Source organism: Pezoporus occidentalis, unplaced genomic scaffold (assembly GCF_034315485.1).
Source record: "Pezoporus occidentalis ecotype Australia unplaced genomic scaffold, CSIRO_AGI_Poc_V1 ctg161, whole genome shotgun sequence".
Classification (NCBI taxonomy): domain Eukaryota; kingdom Metazoa; phylum Chordata; class Aves; order Psittaciformes; family Psittacidae; genus Pezoporus; species Pezoporus occidentalis.
Genome location: NW_026913437.1, coordinates 1,747,652 through 1,774,515, shown reverse-complemented (window position 1 = coordinate 1,774,515; position 26,864 = coordinate 1,747,652). Strand labels below are relative to the sequence as shown.

The 26,864-nt window shown below is 59.4% G+C and overlaps 2 protein-coding genes across 16 annotated transcripts in view; one reads left to right on the top strand and one right to left on the bottom strand.

Annotated features, from left to right (window-relative positions):
- Nucleotides 1–1,161, top strand: part of TEX11 (testis expressed 11) — a 28,550-nt gene extending 27,389 nt beyond the window's left edge. For all 7 annotated transcript variants that reach the window (XM_062612832.1, XM_062612833.1, XM_062612830.1 and 4 more), the window contains one exon: nucleotides 754–1,161. In XM_062612832.1, the coding sequence (XP_062468816.1) occupies nucleotides 754–828 (75 nt within the window). In that variant the 3' untranslated portion in view covers nucleotides 829–1,161. The remainder of the gene's footprint in view (nucleotides 1–753) is intronic.
- A 2,067-nt stretch (nucleotides 1,162–3,228) lies between these two features.
- The window catches only part of DLG3 (discs large MAGUK scaffold protein 3), a 70,846-nt gene continuing 47,210 nt past the window's right edge, over nucleotides 3,229–26,864 (bottom strand). For 3 of the 9 annotated variants that reach the window (XM_062612799.1, XM_062612801.1, XM_062612803.1), the window contains 18 exons: nucleotides 26,152–26,276; nucleotides 25,570–25,739; nucleotides 25,106–25,242; nucleotides 24,743–24,887; nucleotides 24,440–24,599; nucleotides 22,114–22,270; nucleotides 21,790–21,892; nucleotides 17,047–17,161; nucleotides 13,458–13,634; nucleotides 12,754–12,829; nucleotides 12,082–12,181; nucleotides 9,617–9,658; nucleotides 9,039–9,089; nucleotides 8,411–8,512; nucleotides 8,131–8,303; nucleotides 7,795–7,904; nucleotides 7,038–7,129; nucleotides 3,229–5,673 (listed from right to left, as the gene is read on the bottom strand). In XM_062612799.1, coding sequence (XP_062468783.1) covers nucleotides 5,567–5,673; nucleotides 7,038–7,129; nucleotides 7,795–7,904; nucleotides 8,131–8,303; nucleotides 8,411–8,512; nucleotides 9,039–9,089; nucleotides 9,617–9,658; nucleotides 12,082–12,181; nucleotides 12,754–12,829; nucleotides 13,458–13,634; nucleotides 17,047–17,161; nucleotides 21,790–21,892; nucleotides 22,114–22,270; nucleotides 24,440–24,599; nucleotides 24,743–24,887; nucleotides 25,106–25,242; nucleotides 25,570–25,739; nucleotides 26,152–26,276 — 2,142 coding nt within the window. In that variant the 3' untranslated portion in view covers nucleotides 3,229–5,566. Of the gene's footprint in view, nucleotides 5,674–7,037; nucleotides 7,130–7,794; nucleotides 7,905–8,130; nucleotides 8,304–8,410; nucleotides 8,513–9,038; nucleotides 9,090–9,616; nucleotides 9,659–10,537; nucleotides 10,584–12,081; nucleotides 12,182–12,753; nucleotides 12,830–13,457; nucleotides 13,635–17,046; nucleotides 17,162–17,618; nucleotides 17,750–21,542; nucleotides 21,633–21,789; nucleotides 21,893–22,113; nucleotides 22,271–24,439; nucleotides 24,600–24,742; nucleotides 24,888–25,105; nucleotides 25,243–25,569; nucleotides 25,740–26,151; nucleotides 26,277–26,864 lie in introns of those variants that run through there. The other 6 variants (XM_062612800.1, XM_062612802.1, XM_062612804.1 and 3 more) reach the window with 4 other exon arrangements.

The following is a 26,864-nucleotide window of genomic DNA, read 5'->3' as shown; positions in this document are numbered from 1 at the left end:
TGTGAATGCCTGTCTGGAAATAAACTTCTGTTTGTGGCCATAGGAGAACCCTTGTACGTTGCTTGCTTTCACAAGTGCTGTACCACTTTACTTAGATCAGCTGTATGAACACATTCAGACCTGGTTTCTAGTATAATCCAAGGTTTTAGGATTTAAGCTGATGTGAATATCATCTTAAAGCTCATCTTTACAGGTGTAGCTTAGCCACTTCTGCCGGTGGTGAAGTTTCAGGGCTAGTATCTCTGTAGAAAGCAGTGACACCGTTTGTTACTCTGTCACAAGTAAGCTTCTCTATGGTTTTTGGTTGGTGCTCCTACCCAGACTGCAGCACAGCTCAGCCTAGCTCGTGTGCAGACATCATTCAGTCTCTTATGCATGAGCTGGGCAGTCAAGAGCTGGTCACAGTTTTTGTACCATGTTAAGTACACCTGTTAAGACAATAATCACTTCTTTCCAACCTCAGCCATTCTGTGGTTCCCTGACATAAGACTCAGCTATGAATTATGCTTTATGGCAGTATAAATAAACCTACCTTTGTTAGGTTGCAGTGATTTAACTGTTGTTTTTTTTTCTTAAATCACTGTATTTAACCTGTGCCAAAATCTTGACATCAGTTTTAGAACAGTTTAGAACCTGGTGGTAATCTCCCACTTATGCCCTTGCTTCTGTTCCCTGTTGCTTTCTTGTATTATCTAGTTAAATGATAGAACTTTATCCATCCTTACTGACAACTGTGGTGCTTATGTTCTCCAGATGATTGGCCTTTATAGTGAGGTTCTGGACAAACTGGACAGAGCAAAAGGCTTTCTTTCAAACGAGCAAGAATAATGAGAGTCACAACTGCAAAAAGGAGGACAGGAGTGTCCCTTGGAAACGTTCTGCTGGATGAAAGAGGCCATCAGCTCTGCGGAAGCGTGGTGTCAGGGGAGCAGTGCAAGAGAAGCCAGATCTCCTTGTTAGTGATTAAGCTATGTACTTTTAAGGAAGTCTTTGTTGAGTGAATGGAATTGTTTTCCTCTAGGCAGTAGTTCTCATTCTCTGCAGGTATTTAACAGTTAGAAATAAAGAGATGAGTCTGCTCTTGTGTAACAGGTTGAGTTCAATACCTGGCTGTAGTAGTAAGTGGCAATGAGAACATTAAAAGTATTCCAAGACCAGGCATCTCCTCTGGATGGCATAGCTGCCTTGCTACATAAATCAGGGATCTCCTGGTGAGCAGGGCCACCTCTCATGGTTACCCCCTTGAGGCTGAGATCCCTTACCTGACACCAGGCAACCGCGGCTTGGTAAGTGGCATTTTTTGCATGCATGGCACATTTAAGATCCATTTTGTAAGCTTAACTGACAAATAGTAAACAGTATTGACCACCAATTAATCTGTACTTATTAAATATTTTACATTCCCAGATTTACTGATGAGAACTCAAACTACTAGATCAGATCTATGGACTGTCACACAGGAGTCACAGTTAGTGTTTTCCATAGCTTTTAAGTAGGACAAGAATTCTCCTAGTTGGATCAGACCTTAGTTAGCTGGATTTCCAGTGACCATTCCCAACAGGCACTTTGCCTGCAATCGCTCTGCTTTGCAGGTGCCTGTGCACTGCTTTTGCCAGTGTCAGTGCAGGCTGGTCCAGGGCTTATTTCATTTCACTAGGCTGAACGTTGCCTTATGGTTCAGCAGCCTACCTCAGATGACTGGGATATAAATCAGTTGCTGGCTTAAAAAGGCTGAGACTGGGTGCTCCTCCCGCGGTGCTCACAGGCTGCTCCAGAGGGTGGCATCGCAGCAGCAGTTTCTGATGGACACATCGGTGTGGAAGGAAGCTGCAGCTGTAGAGTTCCTCATTGCTTGTGACACCACAGCTGGACCCTCGGGGGCAGGAGTTCACACACGTCCCCCCTTTCCCAGGCTCTATTTTATGTCCTTTTTTTTTCCTTCATCTGATGATTTCTGAACTGTTGGGGGAGCAGCAACAGCCTTAGAGGAGGCACAAGGGAAATGCAAAGTGACCTGGGGAATGGGTCCAGGGAGAGGGTATTTTTACCACGGAGCCACAAGGAATGTGGCTGCATTGAGCATTGTGGAGGGGCAGGAAGAGGGGCTGGTCTGGCCACTAGTTCTCAGTTGTGCAAGCACATTCACAGGTGAAGGTGTCACGCTGTACCAGAGGACAAGGTCATGCTTGTCCAGTGAGTGCAGCAGTAATTACACACACTCATCAAAGGCAGCCAGCACTAAGAGTGGCTATTTGAAGTGAAATGAAGGTAATGAGAAGAGGGCTGAAGCTTTTTCAGGTTGTGCACTGGAACTGAGGTGGCTCTCGGGTTAATGAGCTTCATAAACTGGGACGTGCCTGCAGTCTCCATGCCATGCTTGGTACAACACCACTGCTCCCCTAAAACCTCCCTCCTCCTGTGTGCAGTGTGAAAGGAAACCATAACATCCAATTCAAGACTTAAACCCCAAACTCCTCTCCCCTTTGAAGTAGCTTAATGATAAAGCACCATATGAACCGCTCCCTGTGTCTAAGCACCATGTGCTTAAACCCTACAAAGCTGCTGTGTCTGAGCTGGAATACATAGAATAGAATCCCAGCCTGGTTTGTTTTGGTAGGGACCTTAAAGCTCCTCCAGCTCCAACCCCTGCCACAGGCAGGGACACCTTCCACTGGAGCAGCTTGCTCCAAGCCCCTGTGTCTTGGACACTGCCTTGAACCTGGCCTTGAACACTGCCAGGGATGGGGCAGCCACAGCTTCTCTGGGCACCCTGTGCCAGCGCCTCAGCACCCTCACAGGGAAGAGCTTCTGCCTAAGAGCTCATCTCAGTCTCCCGTTTCACTTTGAACCCATCACCTCTTGTCCTGTTGCTACAGTACCTGATGAAAAGTCCCCTTGTATAGACAAGCCCTGACCCAAAATACACCTATGGTCTGAGACCAGAGACAATGTGTGTTACAAGCACTCACCTAGAAGAGCTTTTCAGTGGCCTGGTTATGGCTGTAAATAAGCAGACAAGCCCATTCCTTCCTTTGTGGTTTTCCCATCTCATCTCCTTTCAGACAGGTTCTCAGGGACCACCTTACACTACAAAAAAAAGCATTTTATTATTGTTTGAAGCCACTGTTACCACTTTGCATGGAGAGAGCAGCTTGGAGAGTTGCTAAGATCAGCACCAGAAACCAGCTCCAGCACCCAGTGAAGGACTCAACAAGAAGGTCTCAAGAGTTCTTTGTAACTCTCTGTTTATTAAAAATATACGTCTCCTTGGAAGAAGCACTGGTAACCAACAAGCGTTGTCCTGATTGACTCGAAACCATCAGCTATGCCATGGAGTACATCCTCTTCTTGTGACTTCATGGGAGGGAGACAGGAAGAAAAGGAAAAGGAAAATGAAGGCAGGAGTGGTGTTCCTGGCAGTTCAAGGGCTTCTGCTTCACCCTCTCCACTTCTCCAGGGGCTGACACTGGAAGCTGAGGCAGGACCAGCGGGGCAGGAATCTGTTGCCAAGTTTCCTCATGTAAGGTCAGTCCCACAGCAGCATCCTCCTTTCCTGCAGCACCGCTTTGTGTCCTGGGAAGCAGCTCGGTCCCCGTATGGCTTCGTGTGGCGCAGAAGTAACAACAGCTTCTCCCCGGGCTGTACAGAGTCCTACAGCAGTTCCTGTGGCCTGTGCATACCTGCACTGACTGACACCCTGATAACCACCGCCACCAGGAATGGGGACCAGCACCCCTCACTTATCCCTGTAAAACAGGGGAGGGAGAATGGACCAAGACTTACCTGCTTTGCTCATAGGGTGACCTCTTCTGTTCTGGTGCTTGGCACTGTGACTAAGAAACAGCATTCACTGGTCCTCTGTCAGGTGGGAGCTCTTCTCCCTGTGCTACAAGTACCCACCAACACTGCTCTTCTTCCAAGGCTGCGCAGCTTTCCCCACAGCTTCACACAAGGCTCTTCCCATGATGTGGAAGCCACTGTCCTCAAAGCCAGACACTCCTCAGCTCGGGGCCAGCGAAGTTGCCTCCCTTGAAAACCCCCAAGTGCAGCAGTGGGTGCAGCTCTGCAGCCCCTGCCCGACAGGGCACCCGGCTTGGTCTCCTAAGGGGACCCTGAGCGTGGGAGCAGAGCCCAGTGTCAGGAGGAGGATTTATGCACAGGCGGCAGAAGCAGAGCCCCAGCTCCCGAAGCAGCTGGAGCCGTCCCTGCTGTGTGGGATGGACCTTCCCCTGGGAAGGCTGCAGAGCTGGGACTGTGCCACAGAGCAGGGAAGCAGCTCTTCGATTCTGTTTCTGATGTGGGAAGTGTGTGTCCGTCCAAGGCACAGCTGCGGCTCTTCCTGCCTGTGGCTTATGCAGAGGGAATGCCAGCGCGCTGCCCCAAGCTGGAAGGGGTCACCTCACCGGCACCCACAGGCACAGGGCCAGCCCAACGTCCCGGGTTTCCCACAGCAACACAGGACAGCCAGTACATTTGTTCCACGTGGCCAGTACAGTAATTCCTAACTAACCATTGTCGCTCTGGATTCTATTTACAAGAGAGCCAGTTTAAAAAAGTAAGTTAAAAAAATTGATTTTATACCCATTCAGTTCATGATTAACAAGAAAAAAAATGAAACAGTGTGAAAAAAAAAAACAAAAACCAAAAAGCAGCCAACACAGCAACACAACATGGTTTTGGTTTAAAATCAGCTTAAAAAAATAGAACCAAAAGGAAACCTCTCATGCAAACACGTACGTGGTGTGGAAAACAATGTGCAATTTAATACGTAGCATCATCCATTCCCTTGCTGGGGCCGGCTCCGGAACAGCTGCTCCTCGTGGTGCTGCTCTGCATCCCCGGCCCCGCGAGCCGAGGGCGAGGGATGCACCTGGACCCAGCCCCGGCCAGAGCCGCCTCCGAGGCGCCCGGGACCGGCTGAGCTCCTCCTGCCCACGGGGCTCCCCTCGCCCAGGGCTGGGGCACAGGAGCCGAGAGCTCCTTGCAACAACGCGGTGCCTTTCATGAGAGGTCCCTCCGGTTTCCCAGTCCACGTCCATATATATATATATAATATATATATAATATCTCTCTCTATATTATATATAAATTACATATACAGATAAATAAAATGCTTTCTGCTGCCTTTCTGTCGCACCGTTCAGAGCTGCCCGACAGTCACACCTGGAAAAATGCACCTGGAGCTCCGATACTAGCTCATGTGCTCAGAGTCCATCGCTTCACTTGTTCCTTACGTTCCTTACGTTAGTCCTCAGCCACCTCCTCCCATGTCGATTCTTGATTTAATAATAATAATAATAATAGTAATAAAAAACGACCTTGAATGGGTTCTCATCTGTCTCTAATGGAGCAGTGGGAAGGTCCATGCAGGAACAGCGGGAACAGTCACGTGATGAATGAGATGAGTTCATCCCAACAAAAGAAACAGGACTAGAAAACTCAATTTTGCGACGATCTAAAAAAGGGGCAGGAATAGTTTTCATATCCCCCCCCTCGGGGCAGAGGGCTCGGGTGAGGTGGGACTTGAGAGATCTTCTGCTCGCAGGGAAGCAGGAGGGGGACATCTTCAGAGTTTCTCTGGGGACGGGACCCAGATGTAATGCCCGGATTGGTCCTCAATGATCTGTTTGATTTTGCTGTAGATCTCTTCAAGAGAGTCTCCTTGTACAATGGCTGGAGAGGAGAGAACAAGCAAGAGCTTGAGCATCCAGCAGTGCCTTCCCCACCAGCAGCCAAAGGAAGGGCTCCTGCAGGGGGTACAGGGTGAGCCCCGCAGTGAAGGGGCCGGTGCTGGCGTGGCCAGTGAGTGAATGAACAACCCACACCAGAGGAGCCGCTGCCAGGGGTTAACCCAGTGTGTCCAAGGGGATTAGCGAGAGCTGATCCCTCTGCAGAGCACTCCCGGGACGGGCTCTCCACAGCGGGCAGTTAATGAGCTTGGCAAAGGGTGCCAGGGTACCAGGGGCTGCGGCTGTGCCGCTGCAGGGACCGGAACCCTCGCTTGGATTAGCCCGTGTGTGTGCCCCAAGCAGGGCTGTTCATCCCCTGCAGCCTCCGCTGAGGGCTCCTCCTGTTTGCTGCTTCCTCTGCAGCCAGGTGGGAATTGCAGTGCTCTCTGCCTGGAAAGGGCAGTGTGTGGCTGGGAACTGCACAAAGACCAGCAACAGTCCCACTGCTTAGTACGGGCTCAACACACAGCACTTCACTGTGCTGCCTACAAGGGAGGAAGATGCACAGAGAATCACAAAATGGTTTGGGTAGGAGGGGACCACAGCTCCTCTGGGTACCCTGTGCCAGTGCCTCAGCACCCTCACAGGGAAGAACTTCTGCCTTTTATCAACTTAAATCTCCCTTTTCAGTTTGAACCCACCACCACTTGTCCCGTCCTTTCCAACACAAACCATCTGGGATTCTATGGAACAGTTACTGCATTGGAGGAAAGGTGACAGACCAGTGTCTGCCTCTCTCCCTGCCCTGTTCACATCTAATCATGTTGCAGACGTTAGTTTCTTAATGCCCAAGGATGTCTGTGCCATGAGCCACTCGCCTCTGCAGGCACAAAGTGCCAGGCAGCCCCTCTGCTTCAGAAGCCAGCTGAACTGGCTCTGCTCTTGGGAGAGGCTCTGCAGTCACTCAGGGCAGTCTCCACCACGTCACTCGTTTCCTCCTTCCTCTTGCAAACGACACTTTTCTCTTCTGAAAACACCTTTCCCCCGTGCAGGGAGCTCTGTTTCCTGCAGCCCTCAGCCCGGGCTGTGCTCTCCTGCCTGGGGAGGGGGCTTGGGGATGCTGTTAAAGCTGGCACCGAGCGCTCACCGGCTCTGCCTGACTTGTCCCCTCCTCCAGAGCTGGTTTAACTCTTATCCCCTGCTCCTGGAGCTGCCCTTGGCAGAGCCCTCCTGGCAAAGCGCCCTTTCTGCCCTGCTTTGATGAAGCTGGACACATTCCCGTGACCCTGTGGTTGGGACAGTGCCCGAGGGAGGTCACAGCTGCTGGACCACGAGGTCCATCGGCAGGAGCCGGCTCAGGATGCTCACCTGTGAAGTACTCGCCGAACTCCTGCTCGAGCTTCATGGCTTTGTCGAAGACCTTGTTGGCCTGTTCATACGTCTGCCTCCGGTTCATCTCCCTGCCGCGTGCAAGAGACCAGCTCAGCTCTCCTCAGCGGGGAACAGCCGCAAACCCACCCCCGGAGCGGGGCACCTGGGAAGCCCCAGGACACCAGGAGCTGTGCAGGACCCAGTGCCCCCAGGCAGCACCCAGCGCCCCCAGGCAGGACCCAGCGCCCCCAGGCAGGACCCTTCCCCACATGCTCCTTGCTGCCTTGGCTCCCATCTGCTCTGCCCATCGCCGCCCCCCCGTTCCACCACAGCACACGAGTGGACTCAAACCCAGACCCCTCGGTGCCAGCAGCCTCCTCTGATCTCACAGTGCAGCTCTAGCTACTGAGCCTCCCCACAGAGCACACTCCTCTCCCGGCTGTACTCAGGTTACACCGGGCACATTTGGGAACATCTTTAGATTTCCCATGGATAACCCTCTCTGGGACGAACGAAATGCTTTAAGCCAGAGCAATTCCTGGAGCCTGGATGCACCATGGCATTAGATGTGGAGGGACACCACAGAGACAGCAATGGCCCAGCTCCTCTTAACAAGGGACAAGTTCAGCACCAGCAGCAACTTCTGCTGCTTTCTCAAGAGCAGAGGTAGCAGAAATGCCAAGCCCTGATGTGCCAGAACTGCTCACCCTGGAGAAGCACAGAACAGAGGCACAGAACATGGCACTGTACTTACATGAGAGCTTCAATGGATTTTGGTTTGATGAAAATGGCAATGGGATAAAGTTGTGCTTGCTGCAACCTCTTGATAGCATTGCCAGACACATCCAGGATGCAGTGCTTCCCCTGGAAAGGAGACAGTCAGGATCAGTTTCTCACACAGTCTACTCAGTGCACAAAGCAGCTTGCTCTGATGTGCTTACAAAAGAGAGGACCAGAGATGAAACACCAGCCCTAAGAGCCGAGCTAGCTCCCAGTGGCCTCAGGTTCTGCTCACGCAGGGGAGAGGAGGAGAACTGCCAGGCACATCTGAGTTTGGACTGGACACGTCCCGGTCCCACCGGACACTCACCCGCTCCGCCACTGCCCGCACTGACTGGATGCTGGTCCCGTAGAGGTTGTCGTTGAACTGCCCAGCCTCTATGAACTTGTTGTCCTGGATGTCCTTCTCCATCTGCTCCCGGGACACGACGAAGTGGTAATCCTGCCCGTCCACCTCGTTGTCACGCCGGGGCCTGGTGGTGTCTGCGCAGAGGGCACCGGGGGTGAGCCCGAGCGATGCCTGCCCCGTGCTCCCGGCCCCCTCCCACCCCTGCTCCCCTCCTGCGGCGCGGGCACGGGCAGGGACTTACGGGGCACGCAGGAGCCGAACTTGTGTGGGAATTCGGAGATGAGGTCGTCGTTGACCCGGTCCTTGGTGGGCCCCAGGATGATCACCGGCCTCGCGTAGTGAACTGCCGACAGGAGCCACAGCCTGAGCCGCGCCTGGTCACCACCAACACCTCCCTCCCCGCCGACCCCAGCCACCCGCGTGGCCCCGGGGAAGGCGCTGGGTCCCCAGGACATGGACCAGCAAAGCTGCTCCCGTGCTCAGGGCAGGAGCCACACAACTGGGTGAGGGTGCCATGGAGCTGGGGGAGCAAGGGGAGCCCAAGGCTCTGGTTCAGCTTCTGGCAAGGAGAGGCCACCGAGGCTGGGACCACTGAGCCTGCAGGGATGGAGAATCGAGCAGGGACAATTGCCAAGAGCTCTGGGCAGGGGAGCTGCTCTGCAGCAGGGACCTGACAGGGTTATCCTGTCCTCAGCTGTGGACTAAAACCCAGCTCAGGTCCAGCTCTGGATCCCTCCCTTGGTGCTGCGGGCAGCTCACAAGCACTGCCTGCTGATGACAAAGTGAAAGCCCCGTGGGGCGGTGCCGGAGGAGGTGGCACCGGACCCCTGTGCTGGAGCAGGCACACACAGCTCAGCGCCGGGACTCACTTTCTTGCCGCGTCACTGGCTCGTACGACAGGATGGTGTCCTCTTGTCCTTCTGCAAGAGAGCCGGGAACAGGCAGGTGAGCGCTGCCCAGCCCCAGTGCCCCCACCCCACCGCTGCTGCAGGCTCGGGGCCCATTGGGATGCTCCATCTGCTCTGGTGGATGAGCTGCGGGTCTGCAGAGGAGCTGCCAGGGACAGGGTGAGCATTCCCTGCAGCCAGACCCCCATGCTCTTGTACAGGCTTAGATGCTACATGACCTATGCTACAGACCCAACCTCTGGCCGTTGCTTCTCACAGCAGGCACCGTGGGGACCACCATGGATGGGAACCTGCCACTGAGCCTTGGAGCAGAGCCCTGAAGCCAGGAGACCAATGGGCAAGATCCCTCCTGCCCCAAACCCCTGCTCCTCCTGGCTGCAGCATCTGGGTGTCACCAGCAGGAAGGACCAGCCTTTGGGCAGAAACACCACCAGGACAGGACACGATGGAAGTGCCAACACATCACACACACACACACACACACACACACACACACACACACGTGCACGGGGCCAGGAGAGCAGGCGGGATGCACTTACTGGAGCTGCTCTCGCTGTCACTGGTGTTGGACGTCACACCCTCTGCAAAGAACCAGAGACACCCCTTCAGGAGGGGCACAAGCAGCAGGCACCTGGCTGTCACCCAGCACACTGACCCCAAACACTCACCCTGGCACCCGCATGGGCATGGGCAGCATCTCCCACCCTTTGCTAGGAAACCAGGGATGTGCAAGGGGACAGTCGGCTGCTCCGGGGCACCAGGAGAGGGCAATCTGGCACATGTGGGCAGCACATCCTGGTGCTGGACTTCCCAGGCCAAGGGAGGGGAGGGCGCAGGGAGGTGCTGCAGGGGGAGCGGGTGCAGCATGCACACAGGGACAGGGAAGGCACAGCTCCATGCCAGCACAGAGGTGGGGAAGAGGGAGCCTACCCCCGGGGCTGGGACTCACAAAGCCAGGACAGTGACAAGAGGGGACAGTCTGGGGCTTTGCTTGCTCAGGCTGATCCAGTGCTGCAACTGCCCCACAGGTCTGCTGCCCACTGCCTGCCCTGGACCCGCAGCCAGCCGGGAGGACCAAGGGGCTCCTGCCAACACCGTTCTGCAGCCCTGGGTACATGGTGCCCCAGGGGATGTAGCAACACTTCCAAACACCGTCACCCCCCACTCAGAGCAGACCTGTCGTGGTCACGGCCACCTCCCACCCGCACTGGCAGCGGCTCCCCAGCTCCGAGCGCTACAACCAGCGGCCAGCCCAGCCAGGAGCAGAGGAAGATGAGGAGCAGCACAGCCCTTGCTGGGCACACTCAGGGCACAGCAGCATCCCAAGCAAACGGCCCCGTCCCTTCCCACGTGCAGCAGTGGCTCCTCCAGCCCCGCAGCGTCCCGGGGCAGCGCAGTGCCCAGGCACCACCAGGCATGCCAGCGACGGAGAGAGCGATGCGCATCCAAATTCCACTTACTCAGGTTCTTTGCTCCATAATAATCGTCACTTAACCCAGGGAAGTCCTGATTTCACAGACAGCGAGAAAGGGGAGAGGGGGAAGAGAAGAGAGTGCAGGAGAGGGGAGTCAGAGGGACAGGGGAGACAGAGCCAGACCAGCATTAGTGACAGGAGTGCAGAACGGCCCAGAGCTGCAACTGCAAGTGAGGTTAAGTGTAGTCAGAGCTGACACCATCAGCCTGCTGCCAACGTCTTGCCTCGCGTGGCTGGACCCCCCTCCCCACTGAGCCTATCCCTCTGCCAACGACCCCCAAGGGCCACCCTGGGTCTGGGGCGGGCAGAGGGCCATGGCAGCACTGCTGGCACTGAGCGGCTGGGGAGCAGGGCCAGCAGCGGGCGCAGCGGCTCTGTGCCCCCGGCACAGCCTGCCCTGCAGGGCATGGCGGGGACGTGTGTGAGCCGGTGCTCCACGGGCTGTGGGACCATGGGGCAAGGACCCCCTGCTGCAAGCTGGGGCAGGCAGCGGCACAACACAAGGGGGGAGCTCACTGTGCCATGGGCTGGCAAAGTGCTGCCTGCCCCATCTCTGGGCCGTACGTCACTGTCCTGCACTGGCTGAAAGCAGAGCCCCAGCGAACCCCAGCTCCAGCACGGAGCTGGCTGGAGGCCAAGCACGTCCAGGCACTACAAGATACCCAGGCACAGAGACTTAACCTCTACCACAGGCCAGAAGCTCTTGCTGGCTCCTAAGCTCACTGGAAGCCAGCGCCAGGCTGGCACGGGCAGCAGAGAGGATTGGGCAGCCCCTGGAGCAGCTCAACATCAACCTCCTGCTTCTGCATCACACCCAGGAGAGCCACTGGTGTGCAGGGGATGTGCTCACTGCCTGGCACCGGGGCAGAGCCCGGCTCCTCTGCCCTGAGGGGCGAGGAGCGCAGCTCTGGGTGCTGCAGAGGGAGTGGATGCAGTTTAGCATCGGGAAAGAGCAGGCATGGGTTTGGTGAGCAGCCCCAGCGCTGTCAGGGTGGGGGGGAACCTGCCCTCACTGGGAGCCCCGGGGTGCTGCCAGGGTCTGCAGCTACCGGACATGTGCCTCAGCTGCAGGTGGGCTCCGCTCCCCCATGCCCTGAGGGAAGGGCTCTGGGAAGCGGTGTGGGGTGCAGGTCACTTCTAGGGCAGCTGGGGGAGGGCGGCCGGGACCCCTGCAGCTCCTCGGGCCTGGCAGGGGCAGGAGCAGCTCTGCAGGAGGCGGCAGCTGAGGACAGGACAGGACAGGAGAGCCCATGGTGGGCAGAGGGAGGGAGCAGAGCCTGCAGCGGAGGGGAGGGCAGTGGGAGGCGGAGGGGGGTCAGGCGGGTGTGAGGCTGGATGAAAGGATGAAGACACTGAACATGAGAGAGAGAAAGAGAGCGCCAGCCTGCAGCTGTGTGTCCGTTCCAGCTCCGCTCCGTCCCTGGTGCCGTGCGGCTGTGGAGCGGCCGGGACCCCTGGCTAAGGACACCTCTTCCCCCGAGGTAGGGGACCTGAGGGCTGCATTGCCCTCTCTGGCCAGCTGCTACTTACGTTCCTGTCTGCTGCTCTCCTGGGCCAGGTTCTCTTTGCTCTTGTAAAATGGAAACTTTCGAGAGAGGCGGAAACTCTTTTTACGTTTCGTTTTGATCGACTGAAGAACATGGAGATGGAGGACAGAGAAAACAGCGGTGTTTAACACGGGGGGAAATTAAAATGAAGAGACGATGAGGAGCTGGGTCAGGGCGGACACCCTCAATGGAATAATGGAGATTACATGAAAACTGTAATGCAGGAAAAAAAATAAGCATGGAGAAAACATGTGGTAGGGACGCTGGGAAGCCGACAGGCAATGAGCAGCTCTGCAGGGGTAGCCAGGCCGTTCTCCCTTCCTTGTCCACTCACGAAGCACCCTGTGTGAGGGGTGAGGACAGCTGCCTTCACCCGTATGAGCTGCCTGCAGTCAGCCCCTAGCCATGGGCCACAGTGGGACGGGCTCTGCTCCACCACCACTGCAACAAGGGCTCCTTCCCCAGCGCTCACACACGTCCTGGGCTCCTCTGCTCACCCCCTGCAGCCACAGAGGATTCACGACAAGCACATGCAGCTCTGGGGCAGGTTCAGTGCTGCTCTTTGGGATTGTTCCAGCTGCCCCACTGGGAGCTCCGGCTGCCATCACTAGCTCCCAGCTCTGGGTGCCCCACTGAGCCCTAGCTTGGCACTTACCCTGTTAGACTCAATCATGCCAGTCCTGGCGTGGAACTTCACCGTTTTCAACCGCGCTCTCTCTTTCTTTTCCACCCTAATCAAAGTTAAAGGGCAAAAAGAGCTGCTAGTCCCATGTGGGCAGCCTCTGTGTTGCCCACTTGGCTCCCCAGGTGGCTCTGTGCACCCTCGGGTGGTGGCCCTATTGACAACGGGCAGCTCCTTCCCTGAGAGGGATGGATGTGGAGCTGCCAAGACCAGTGTCTGCGGGAGCAGGAATGAGGACAAGCCAGGCTTCCTATGAGGGATGGGATGGAGGACAGAGGTGGGTCTGGCACTGCAGACCTGAAGGCAAAGGCAGCCAGTTCCTCTGCTCCCTGTGACTTCCCATCCCATGGGACCTGGCTTGCAGAGCCAGGCAGGTTGTCAGAGGTTGCAAGGAGCAGCCCGAGTCTGTGACTTTGCCCTCACTTGGAGCCCCAGCCTGGCCAACACCGGCTCTCCATCCCCACAGGACCACAGCGGGGGCTGAGTGCTCCCTTCCTCCCTGGCATCTCCCCCAGCTTTACAGGACGCCTGCACACCCCAGCCCGCAGCCAGGGTGCCCTCAGGCTGCACAGCCACAGAGGGCTGGGACCACAGCAAGAGCCCACCCTGAGCAGAGCCCCGAGGGCTGCGGGGCTCCAGGAGGCACCAGTGCGACCGCTCCTGCTGATGGAACTCACCTCTTCTTGCTAGGGATGACCCCGATCTGCTCGCTCTCACCATGCGGAGTGACCAGCCTGGCTTGCCACCACTCGTCGTCGGAGGCATTGATGACGTGCAGGATGTCCCCATAGGAGAAGCTGAGCCCCTGGCTGGGCAAGCAACTGTCCCGGGTCCGGTCATAGTCAAACAGGGCTCTGCAGAGGAGGAGATCACAGAATCATGGGAAGGTTTGTGCTGAAGGGACCTTAAAACTCCTCCAGCTCCTGCCACGGGCAGGGACACCTTCCACTGGAGCAGCTTGCTCCAAGCCCCTGTGTCCAACCTGCCCTTGAACACTGCCAGGGATGGGGCAGCCACAGCTTCTCTGGGCACCCTGTGCCAGCGCCTCAGCACCCTCACAGGGAAGAGCTTCTGCCTAAGAGCTCATCTCAGTCTCCCCTCAGGCAGGTTAAAGCCATTCCCCTTGGCCTGTCCCTGCAGGCCCTGGTCCAAAGTCCCTCTCCAGGGATATGTCCAGAGCTACATTAGTCCAGAGCCCAGGAACACAGCTGAGGGTACACACACAGCTGCTTCCACAACTGATCCTTTTCAGACTCCCAAGTACTTCCCCCAAGAACGGTTTATTTAGTTTAAAATTATCTTCTGTATTAAACCAACCAGCCCCAGAAAAGGCTCATTCTTGGGTTTTCACTCCAGGAGCACTGACAGCCTCCCTGCACAGGCTCCATCGCACGCCCCACTGCAGCTCATACGCACAAGCTGCTCCCAGTGGTTTCACATGCAATTCATTCCACTAATGTCAGATCTCAGTGTCTGCCTTGCAATAGCGACTTTGCAGCCAGGCAAACCAAGGGAACAGTCACTACAAGCACCACTGCGGGCAGCACAACCCCTCTGTTTCCTCCTGGGACACGGGCCCCGCTTGCCTCCAGCCCAGGCTCCACAGACACTGGCTGCTGGCTGAATGCTGGCCTTGATGAGCCTTCCTCAGCCAGGAGGGGCCCTCTGCTGTGCTCACTGCACTCGTAAGCGGGCCTGAAAGCACACGGTGCAAAGGGAAGGACCAGGGACCGTGGGTCATGTTCTGTGGAGGGACCTTCTTCAGGTGCAAGCCCTGCTCCAGCGCTGCCAGGGGAGCGCGGGGCAATGGAACCTTTTAGGCTTCTTGGGACTGTTCAACGTCCAGTGCAGCCAGTCTTAAATGGGGAGGAGAAGAGGGGATGCTCTTTGGACAAGACCTGATGCAGCCCCATGTGCACACACATCCAGCCACCAGCTCACTCCCCCTCTCCCAGCTCGCTCAGGGCTGGAGCAGCTCTCCCGCTCAGACCCTCCGCACCCAAGCGCCGCAGGGTGCTTTGCTGCAGGTAAGCAACCCTCGCAGGCAGCTCCTGGCCAAAAGATAAGGCTGTGCATGGCTGGGAGGCCCCCGCGAGGCCAGAGCCAGCAAGCAAAGCAGGAGCCAAGGCCCCGGGAACTGGTCAGGCCGGTTCCAAGCAGGCTGGCTGCAGGGCACCTGCCCACACCCTGTCCTGCAGAGCAGCGCCGGCCCCGCAGCTCCTGCCTCCTCCTCCAGCAGCCACCGGCATCCCAGGGCAGCACAGCAAGGTCTGTGCAGGGGTCATGCCCCTGCAAAGCTGATGCACAAAGCATTCACTTCCCCAAGGCACGATGCTCCTGCAGACAAGCCCCAAACCATGCACCCAGGACGCACCGTGGCTGGATGCTCCCTGCGGCACACAGGGTGCAAGGGCCAGGCAGCAGCGTGATTGCTCTGCCCTGCTCGCAGCACACAGAAGCAGGCAGGAGAGCAGACAGTTTGGCTGGCGGGCAGCAGAGCCGCGCCAGGGACTCCCACAGCACCCTCCTGGTGCCCTGGCACAATGCCCACCTCACCCCATCCCCACGCGGCACGGCCCCGGTGCCAGCGGACTCTGCCCTGCTGCGGCACAGGCAGGCGGCACTGAACCTGCCTCATTCCTGCCCGTGCTGCGCTGCTGCAGCTCCAGAGCACACCACGAGCACCGGCACCTGCAGCCGGCTCCAGCAGCACCGGGGTGCCCAGCTCCGGCACGCAGGGTGCCACAGAGCGGCGCGGGGCTGACTCAAGCAGTTCTGTCCTGTAATTGGTGTCCTGGCCACAGCGCAGCAGCAAAGCTGGTTTCGGGTAAACCGTGCTCGAAACCACCCCGCCCAGGGGAGCCGGGCAGCCCAGGCGCTGCGGGGAGCACCAGCACCCTGCAGGGTGCGCAGCCACAGAGACCAGGAGGGATGGGAAGGGCCGTGCTGGGGTAAAGCTCTCCCCTGGGATCACCCCCTCAGCAAGGCACTGCCCAGCCTCCGTCTGAAGCTGTACATGAGGGGATGCAGTGCTGGGGAGGCCACCAAACCCACGTGGAGAGACGCACCAAGAGATGCAAGGTGCTACGAGCAGCCTGGAGGCAGCAGGAGCTCTCTGGCTCGCAGGCATGCCCCGATCCACGCAGCACACGCACAGGCAGGGAACAGAAGCCTCACAGGCTCCAGTCAAGATGGACCCAGACTAAACCCTGCTCCACCCACAAGGCTGTTCATGAGACAGCAGGGGAGCAAGGACAGGACTAGCGAGATGATGTTTATTCAGCATGGTACCCGGCTCATTGCGCACCCCAGCACAGAGCCCTCAGATGCTAAATGGAGCAAAACGCCTGCAAAGCCCCACAGGAAGTGGTGGATTGCAGCAATTCAGAGTGCAGCTCTCCCCTCCTGCCAGAACAGGCTTGTATTAGATCCAGCAACAGCCTGAAGCCCCTCTGTATGGAGCATCCAGCCATGCAGTGGGAGATGCAGGCTGAGGCTGATGCTGCCTCACCCCTTGTCACCCTTCTCACAGGGAAGAAGAGGCATCCCCTGTGTCTGCCAGCCCCCACCTGCAACAGCCTGGGCAGAGGAGGATTTACAGGATTATTTTAATTACCCAGTTAGAATTACTCATTAGCTGCCACCCCACTCGTGCTGGTGGCAGGAGGCAGGCAGCGAGCAGGGTGCAGGATGCAGCAGTCAGAGCTGCTCGACCGCTGCCTGCCCTGCGTCTGGCTCTGCACCAAGCACGCATTGAGGGCTCAGAGCAATAATCCTCCTAAGAGCTCATCTCCCCTCCTGCCAGATCCTGCTGCAGGAATGGTGGGAGGAAATGGGGAGAAGCCTGTTACAGGGATTGATTCGAGGAGAGCACCCCAGATGCTGCCCCAAGCTGCATGGGGCAGAAGCAGCATTGGATGTCCAGAGTTTTTCCATCTCCCAGTAGTCCCCAGTGGGTCAGCCTGGCCAGCAGCTGCCCAGGGCTCTGTAGAAACACCAGCACTTCCCAAAGCAGAGCAGCCCCAGAAGAGGCAATCCAGTGCAGAGCACCCAGTCCCAGAAAACCGGTGCAGAAGCACTGCTCTCCTTGCTGCACCCTCTGGGCCCCTCAATGCCTCTATCACACTTGCTTCCTTGGCCTCTGAAACACTTGCCCAGAGGCTGAACCATCCCACCTTGCATCCTGCACGGTGGGGATGGATGCATCATCTCACCCGCCTTTGGCTGCCTGGAGCAAGGGGGGAGGCAGGAGTGGCTGAGCCTTACCGGACATAGAGAGATCTCTTCTCGCTGGTCCGCAGTGAGCCGGAGCCGGAGCTCATGCTGCTGTTCATCATCTGCTCCCTCAGGTCGTGGATCTTCGACTCGAAGCGGCTGTACTCTGCAGGGAGAGAGGAGGGGTCAGTGCAGGCAGGAGCTGCCCCCATATCGGTGAGTGCCGATAGAGGCCATTCGAGCCCATCCATGGGCATCTCACCATGAGCCTGCGCCCACCCCTGCATGATGCCAAAGAGGCCGCAGCACCCCAGGAGAGTCCAGGCACTGCATCAGACCCAAACCCTGGCAGGAGCAGCTCAGGCCAGGGGTGCCGAGCCCTCCACCACCCCAGCAAGGGAGCACCAGGCAGGGCTCCGCAAGCCACTGACCCACAGAGCAGTTCAAAACCTGCAGAGACAAAGGAGACGCTTCCCCCCTGCCCCAGGACCCAGTCACCCTCTGGCTGCAGCAACACGGCACAACCGCAGCGCTCACAACCACCTCTGCCCAGCAGGCACGGGCAGGGGGGACACAGAGCACGGGCCTGGCCCGTGGGAGGGGAGCAGGGAGAAGGAATTCACCTTTTCCTCCTACATCCCCGTGGCAGAGACCCAGACGGAGCCAGGACCCTCCGGAAGCTGTTGCTGGGCGCCTGGATGGGAGCAGCCTCCACGCCGGCGCCTGCCGCCGCGCCAGCCCGACCTTCAGCCTGTGTAAAGGTCGGGCTGAGGGTGGAGGCACCAGCTCTGCTTACCCAGGGCTGGCCAGGGAACGTTTGCTGGGCATGGAGCAGCCCAGGGAGGCTGCCGCCACCGGCACAGCTCACCCGGCGCCGGGACCCTTGAGGCTGCTGCCCTAGCATCCCATGGCTCCAGCCCCGTGTCCCAGCGCGGCGACCGGCCTCATCCCTGCTGTAAGACTTGCCTAGAGAAGCCTTGCCCACAGCCCAAGGGCTCAGCTGCGGTTTGGCAGGCAGCAGCACAGCGGCTCAGGAGCAGAGGCAAGTGCGCGGAGCCCCAGCAGAGGGGCTGGGCTCGCTGCTGCCGGGCCTGCAGAAGCTGCAGCACGCAGGGGAACAGCGAGGCTCAGGAATGCGCTGTGGGCTGTGCTTGAGAGCCGGCCCCTGCTTCCGGCCTCTCCAGCCCTTACGCCGGCAGCCAGACCTGCCCGAGCGTCCGCCTCCGGCACCCAACCCCCAGAGACCCGATTCTGCTTCAAGGCTGGAAACCCCCCCGCTGGGTGACAGACACGGGACCTGCCGAGCGCAGACAGGCTCCGTGGGAAGCCCCGTCCCTGCCATGGGACGTCAGGGGTGCCACACACTGAGCACGGTCACCAGACCCCAGCCACCCCATGGGTGCGCACTGCCTGGCCGGCCTCCCCGCACGCGGAGGAGACAGAAGCGGCCAGGCAGGGGCAAGGTTTCTTCTATAGGCAAAGGGAAGTGCGACACCGAAGCAGCAGCAGGGTTCGATGGAGCTCCCGGCAGGGGAGGTGAGATTCACCGCACACCTCTCACCTCACACAGGGCTAATCAGAGCATCTGCAGCAGAGCTCATCCTGTCCCAGGATGTCCCAAATCCCAGAGGAGCATGCTCCAGAAGCAGGTACAGCTGGACACAGGGGCTGCTCAGGCTTTCTGCTCCAGAGAACAAAGGGTCTCTGAGGAAGGGTCTCCAAGAAGCTCCCAACATGTGCTTGCTCTGACTGCGGAGGGCACAGGACAGGGCAGCCAGCCCGGAAAGCAAACCTCAGCATGGGGGAGGCAGAGCTACCCCAGCAGCAAGCACGGGATGCTCCCCGCTGCCACCTCCCCTCATCCGCACACTGGAGCAGCTTCCAAGCAGTCACCAGGAGATAAACCCCAGCAAGCAGCGCTCCTGCCTCTGCTCCCTGGCTCACAGCCTCTTTGCCTTCATGGCCTGGAAGGAGATGTCCTGCAGGGGTGAGGCAGGGCTGATCCCCACCTCCTTGCATTCCCACGGGACCCAGGAGCCGGTCGCACTCAGGACACGCTTATCAAGACTGACAAATATGCAGCAGGTGACCAGGCACCTCCTGCAGCGGTGCCACGGCGGCTCCGTGCCACGTGCCAGGAGGGATGGGACGCGTGCTGCGCCCATGGGCAGCTCCATAGAAACCCTGCTCCACCCTCAGCCACTCTGCACTGCCCAGGCTGCAGATGGACTGATCCAGCACAGGGCTCGGAGCAAGCTGCTCTAGTGGAAGGGGTCCCTGCCTGTGGCAGGGGTTGGAGCTGGAGGGGGTTAAGGTCCCTTCCAACACAAACCATTCTATGATGAAGCCTCGTTCCCATGCCCAGCTCTCTCAGGTGTGCAACACGCCTGCCCACAGCCAGGCCGTCAGCATTGCCCAGGGATGCCTGGCCACAGGCTCCACCTGCATACACTACCCCAGCTCCATCTTTCCCCCCAGCACAGCATTTCCCCACCCTGAACCCACACACCTTCCTGCTGTGGGGTTAAAGTACGGACATGGCACCCATGTGCAGGCACAGGCTCATGGATGGGTAGGGTTTGAGAGTGAAGCATGGCCATGGGGAAAGCTTGGAGGCTCTCAGAAGTCACTGCATGGTCCTGGCACTTCCCTTTGAGAGGCTGCTCAGAGAAATGCTGTCCTGCAAGTTTTTCTCTTCTCAGGTGAGGAATACCCAGGCTCTGTGGGGCACGAGGAGAGGGAACTGCCAAACACGAGGACTTGTGATAGTGGCAGAGAAAGGTCAGAGAGAGAAGTGCTCAGAGAGAAGTGGTCACAACTGCTCAGAGACACTGTCACAGAGAGCAGCCTGCTCCTCCTTGATGGCCTGCAGCAGCAGCTCTGCACCAGGCAGGATGCAGCTCCTCTTTCTGTCCTTCTCTGCCTTTGTCTTTGCTTGTTTCCCCTCCTAGTGCCTGCCACAGGGAGGTCTCATTCCCCAAGACCTGTGCAAGCAGCCTCTCTGCTCCCTCAGGACCCGAGAGGCCAGATGCAGAGCACTTGTGCACTCAGAGTCAACCAGGTTGGAAAAGCCCTTTCAGCTCCTCCAGTCCAACTGTTCCCAGCACTGCCAAGGCCACTACTAACCCATGGCACTGAGGCCTCGGCTCCACAGTGTGTGAACACTTGCAGGGACAGTGACTCCAGCCCTGCCCTGGGCAGCCTGTTCCAACGCCCAACCAGCACCCCACAGGCAAAGCCCTGTCTGGGCTCATGTGTAAAGAGACAAGGTGCCATCCTCTGAGAAGTTCCTCCCTGCTAGCAAAGGCAAAGCCACTTTCCACCAGCATCTCCTCCTTCTGAGCACTCTGTAATCCAGCTCTCCTGTTCTTTTCCACAGACATGATGCACATAGAAAGGCAAACACCTGGGAGCTCACATCCCCTCAAGGGGACTCAGCCTCACCTGCTCAAGGGGCACACACCAGGAAGACCTTTCCCTTGGCTCCCAGGCCTCTGAGCCTCCAGAGTGCCGAGGTATACTCCCAAGACACAACATTCTAAGTGTCACAGCAGCACCACTGTCTCCTGGGAGGGCTGCCCCCAGGGTGCTGCTGCCCACATGTACCAGGAACCATCGCAGACCTGGAAAGCCACCGACTGCAAAGCACTGACATTTCAGCCCTGGTCTACAGGGGTTTAAAACCACTTTGTCCTGTGTGACATTTAGGAAGCACTCTTGGTTGGTGTCTTTGCCAAGGCTCGAGTGGCAAAAGGAGCCAGAGACAGACAAGCAAGAAGTGCTTCCTGGAAAAAAAGAAAGAGAAAAAACCCCACGGCAAACCAAACAAACCCCACACCTTCAGCACACCCCAGGCGGCACCACGGGCTCCGTGCCCCAGTGGCCTCCGCCATGGGATGGAGAAGGACCAGCAGAGACAGGGACACACGGGGCACTGCCCGGGCACACGAGAGGCAGCACAATGGCCTGGCAGGAGAGGACGAGAGCTGCCGGGGAACAAACCAGTGGGGCCCGGGAGCGACTCGAATCGCTGCACCCAGCACGGCGCCGCTCGGACACGGCAGCGGCGCGGCCGCAGCTCCGGGCCCATGGCCTGTAGGGGCCGTCCCCTGGGACACCCCAGCCCCGCCATCTCGCCCGCGCGGCCGCGGGCTGCCCCTCGGGGCACCACCGGCCCCCGGCACCTTGGCGGACGGAGCTGCAGGCCGGAGGTGGTGCCCGGTAGCTCCGGGGCCGCACAGCAGGAAGGATGCTCGGAGCAGGGCACGAGCCCGCTCCCAGCACCGAGGCGCCGGTCGCAGCGCCGCCGGCCCCGCGGTCACAGCGGGAGGTCCCCAGAGCCCACCGCGCTTCCAGGACGAGGGGCGGCCGCCGCATCCGCGGTCCCCTCGGGAACCCCCGCCCCGGGCCCCCAGCGAGGCCCGCGGGACCCCACGGAGCGGAGCCTCTCGGTGCCCCGGGCCCGCCAGACCCCCCCGGAGCCCCGCCCGCCGCCGCAGCCCCGGGACGGGAGGGGCCGAGCCCGGAGCCGCCGGGACCGCGCTCACCTGAGCCCCGGAGCCGCCCGGCCGCGCACAAAGCCGCGCACGCACCGCCGGCGGGACGCCACCGCCCCGCCCCCCCGCCGCGCCGGCCAATCAGCGACAGCCACGCCCCCCCAGGCTCCGCCCCTCGTCAATCTGCGCTACTATCCAGCCTCCGGGCCCGCGCGCCAGCGGGCTCCACGCCCCCTCGTCTGCATGCCCCGCCCCCTGCCCCGCCCCGCCCCGCCCCGCCCCCTGCCGCGGTCCGTACCCTCGGGCCGGTACTGAGCCACGATGGTCACCGTCTGCCCCGCGCGCTTCAGCGCCGCCGCCGCCTGCTCGTGGGTCGCGTTGCGGAGGTTGACGCCGTTCACCTGCCGGGACAAAGCGGCTCCGCTGCACCGCAGGGCTCGCACCGCCCCCTCGTCACGCGGGTGAGCCCCGGGACCCGCCCGCCGGGCAGCGCCCGCTGCGCCGCAGGACCGCTCCCGAGCCGGCCGGTCCCAGCCGTGGCACCCAGGGGCCAAACCCACCCTGGCCCTGCCGCGCCGTTGTCCCGGTGTCCCCGGGGCTGGGGCAGGCCGGGGGCACTTACCGAGAGGATGCGGTCTCCCCTCCGCAGCTCCCCACTGAGGTCGGCCGGGCCTCCAGCCAGGATGAAGGACACGAAGATGCCTTCGCCATCCTCCCCTCCGACGATGTTGAAGCCCAGGCCGGTGGAGCCTTTATGCAGGATGATTTTCCGGGGCTCCCTGGAAGGACAGACGTGGGACAGGGAGACATCAGGGCAAAGAGCAGTGAAGCTGGTGACAGGGTCAGCTGTGCCCAGGCTTTCCGGCACACCAGCAGGGATGGAGTCATCCCAAGTGCAACCCGGCGTGATGCAGCCCTTGGCACCGAGGAAGTGATGGTAAACCAGGAGAGGTGTGGGCAACGGCACGAGTGACAGGAGACTGAGCATGGGTGGAGACAGAGCATCCATGTTAAATCATGCACGGGACCATGGGGTTGAGAGGTGGCACCAGATGCTGCAAGCCTGGGCACTGGGAGCGGCGTGGCTGTGCCGGGACAGGGGGGATCGAGCCCCTCTGCACCCCTGCAGCACAACGCGTGTGCCTGCACCCCACAGTCCCCACAACACAGGTCCTGCATTTTTCGATGATGACTTAATCCTTTCACAGCTCAAACAACAGGCAGGCAAAGGCAGGAAGGCTGCCTGGAATCACAAAAATCCTGGGAAAAAGAAAAAGCAGCTCTGATAGGAACAATGGAAGCTCCCAGATCAAGCATGGCATTAAAATAAGAAAGACTCAATGATGCCAGTGCAGGCTGGTGATGACTGCAGCCGACATGACACTGGGGACCACCAGGACACCCACTGTGGTGGGCTGGCGACACACAGAGAAGGAATGGGGCTCAGGCGCACAAGCAGATCAGGAATCTTGGGGAATAAGATATGGCCAAGCAGGCAGCATGAAGTCCTGAAGGCTGGCAGCGTGCTCCCGGGTCACTGAAGCAAGAAAACATCCTTTGCAACACGCCAGGCCAGGCTGGGCGTCACTGCTGTCACCTGTACAGATGGGATAAGGCTTTGGTACTTTCATGGGTGCAGGATTTACTGCGGGAAACTGGATCCAGGCCTGGAAGCCTACTTCTCCTTCAGGAATGGCTGGTAGGAGCCTCCTGGGAGATAGCTCCTTTCCTAGGGGTGTCACTGGTCTTCCCCACACCAGTACGATGCATTTGGACCTCACTGGTCTCATTGCAACAGTCTTGGTGATGCCTGACTAAACAAAGCCGCTGTGATGAAGCTGTCCTCTGGGGCTCAGTGCGGCACAGGAGGTGTTCAGTGCTGGGATGGGATGGGTGAGGAAAGTGCTGTGCCTACCGCAGGCTGTGAACCTGTCCCCTGTCCGATGGCAGGGGACTGTGGGGGGGACAGTGGCCGAGCAGCGACAAAAGGGGCCTGGGCACGGCAGCACCATCCTCTAGTGGCTGCCAGCACGTCCTGCACCAGGGCCACTACAGAGCCATTGCCATAGATCCAGAGTCATAGAATCAACCGGGATGGAAAAGCCCTTTAAAATCATCCACTCCAACCCTTACTCCAGCTCTGACAAGGCCACCCCTAACCCATGGCACTGAGGCCTCATCTCCACGGGGTGTGAACACTTGCAGGGACGGTGACTGCAGCCCTGCCCTGGGGAGCCTGTTCCAATGTCTGAGCACCCTCTGGGGCAGGAATTGTTCCTCAGCTCCATCTAAACCTGCCCTGGTGCAGCTTGAGGCCGTTTCCTCTTGTCCCATCCCTTGTTCCTTGGGAGCAGAAACCAACCCTACCTCACTACAACCTCCTTTTGTAGAGAGGGAAAGCTGTGGGTCAGGCAAGCAGAGCACAGCCAGAGAGGTCTCGCTTTCCTGTCCTCAGCACGAAGCTTTGGAGAAGTTTTACTCTGCATTTAGGCTCAGAACAACGTGCTCCTCTCTATTTCCTGGGTTCAGGAAACAGACCTGCTCATGCAGCGTAAATGGTGCTAGTAGGGAGAAGAGGGCTGTGCTTCTGGCAGTCAGTGCAAGGAGGTTTGGGATGCCCTCAGTGAGGGTTCATATCCGGAGCTGTGTGCCCCTGAGCCCTTTGTCCCCAGCACAGCTCAGCTGGGACGCTGTTTCAGCTACTGTAAAACAAGTAAGAGAAGGGAGCTGAAGTGCCTTGCACAGAGCTCAGGGATTTGCAGGAGGAACGGCTGAGGGACACACAGGGCTGGAGCTCACTGCTGGGCCCCAAGCTCCGCGCTGCGCACCCACAGACAGGCTTTCAGCTGGGGCTGCACCAGCAGCAGGGATGAGGTCAAGCAGCCAGAGGGGGAAAGAGAGGGAAAGAGAAGGAGCAGAGATTAGGGATGCTCATGCTTGGTACTTACCTGGTGAAGTCATCATCCCCAATCATGTGCCGAGGGATAGGTGAGTACCGAGACGGAGTCACCTGCTGGGGGACAGGGTAGGCAGGTTTGCTCTCCATGCTGCCCAGGTAGCCCATACTGGAGTTATGGCTTATGTGGTTGTCAGCCAGTGCTGAGAAGGCTGTGGGAGAGGAGAAGGGCATCAGGAGCTGAAATCCACCCTCAGACATGGAAGCGGAGACCAGCCCAGCATCGCCCCAGCACGCTCCATCCCCCCGGCCCCGCGGTGCCCGGTGCCGCAGCAGTGGCCAGCGCCGTACGTACTGCTGGCGTAGTCGGGGGGCGCGTACATGTCGTTGAGGTGGATGTTGCCAGGCTTGGCCACCTTCAGGTACACCATGTCAGAGGTGTTCTTCAGGGCGGCCACCGCCTCCTCGTGCCGCACGTCCTGCAGGTTCGTGTTGTTCACCTGCCGGTGGGAAGGGGCTGTGTGAGTTGCAGGCAGGGGGGCAGGCAGGGGGCAGGCAGCAGTGGGTAGAAGCAGTTTTCTGCAGTAGCTCTGGAGGCACAGCCCCATCTCCATGGTTTATCCCCAGCTCAGATGTCCCCTGGCAGGGGCATGAGGCTGCCATCAGAAGGAATGCCAGGTCAGGACTGGCACCGTGAAGGCTGCGGCATGGGGCTTACCGCGAGCAGCCGGTCCCCGATCTGCAGGCGCCCGTCCTTCTGGGCAGCGCCTCCCTCGATGATCTTGGTGATGTAGATGCTGTTGTCCCCGGGGATGTGCTGGTTCCCGATGCCCCCGGCGATGCTGAACCCCAGGCCTTGAGGGAAGTGAGAGGGCAGGTGAGAGACAGGCAGATGGACGGAGCTCTGGGCTGGCACCACAGCCCCTCTGCCTCACTGCACGTCCCACCCTGCCGCTAACCCAGCAATGGGCCAGCCCAGCCATCATGCACTGCACTGTGGGGCTGCCTCATACACTGTGCCCCACAGCATCCACCCTATGGCACCCTGCACCATGGCAGTGCCACCTTGCCTCCCATATTCCCCGTGATGCCTCTTCGCACCCCACGGCATCCCACACTGAGGGGTGACCCCACACCGTCCCGTGGGGGACCCTGGTCCTGAGAGACGAGTGAGGGGTTCACCTTTGGGGCCCTTCATCAGGTTGACCTCCATGATGGTCTCTGGTGGGGGCTGCCGGCGGCGCACCACGAGCCGCACCACGGGGCCCGCTTCCTTCAGGGCCTCCACTGCTTTGCTGTGCACCACCTCGGACACGTCCACGTCGTTCACCCGCAGCACGCAGTCGTTCACCCTGTGGGCACAGGGTGGCCCTTGGCTTCCCTGGGGAACCACCAGCCCGAGCCCCCTCCTCCTGACACCCCTGCCACCCTCCTCCATCCACGCACACCCCTGAGATGCTCCAGCTGGCCAGATCCCGAATCCCAGGGTGAAAGGGGGAGGCAGCAGGGCTGGTCCACCCTGATGGAGATGAAAGGTGAAGGGAAAGGCTGGGGCTGGGGCTACGGAGGGAAAGATGGGAGCAGGAGCCTGGCACAGGAAGAGGAGGAGGAATGACTGCAAACAGGAGGCTGGTGACAGGGGACCATTCCCTGTGGGGAATGGACCATGGGAGGGGAGTGGGGCAGGAGCTGCCTAGAGGGTCCCTGGGGAGATCCGGGGTGATTGATACCCCGACGGGGCTGCTCCCCTGGCATGGTACTTACCCCAGACGGCCGTCCATGGCTGCGGCTCCCCCAGGGATGATTTTGGTGATGAAGATGCCCGGGTCATCTGGAATGTGGGGGTTGTCGATGCCTCCCGCTATGCTGAAGCCGAGGCCGGAGTTCCCCTGTGGGCAGTCACACACCCGTCGTTCCCCGTGGGCACCCCCTGCTCTGGTCCTCCCACCGGCAGCGGCTGCCCAGGCCGTGGAGCCCCTGCAGCACCCGCGGCTCCCGGGGCACGCAGAGGGGTGCGCGGTCGCAGGGCGCCGGCACGCTCGGCCGAGGCGCTTGGTGCGGCAGCGCGGAGCAGATGGAGCCGGAGAGTGGGAGCCGCCAGGACCTCCCTCGCCACCACATCTGCCGAGAGGCTGAGGCAGGCGGGGAGCTGGGAGGGGGTGGTCCTTGGCAAGGGGAGAAAACCTCCCCTCGCTGGCTGCTCCCCAGCAGAGCCACAGCGCTGCAGCGCGCCGAGCAGAGGGGCTGGTTCCAGGGCCCAGCAGCCCACCCCTGCCCCTGGGATGTACCCCCGGCACGGAGCCGACTCCAGTGCTGACGCCAAACTGTGAAGGGTTGTGTGGAGGGGGCTGCGGGATGGGGCAGGGCCTCCAGTTCTGCCTCCTCTTCCTCCTGGATATGCCTGGAGGATCACTTGAGCTGAAGTCTGCCTGAGGGGAACGCAGGGGCCGTGCTGCATCTCCAGCTCCATTCCAGCT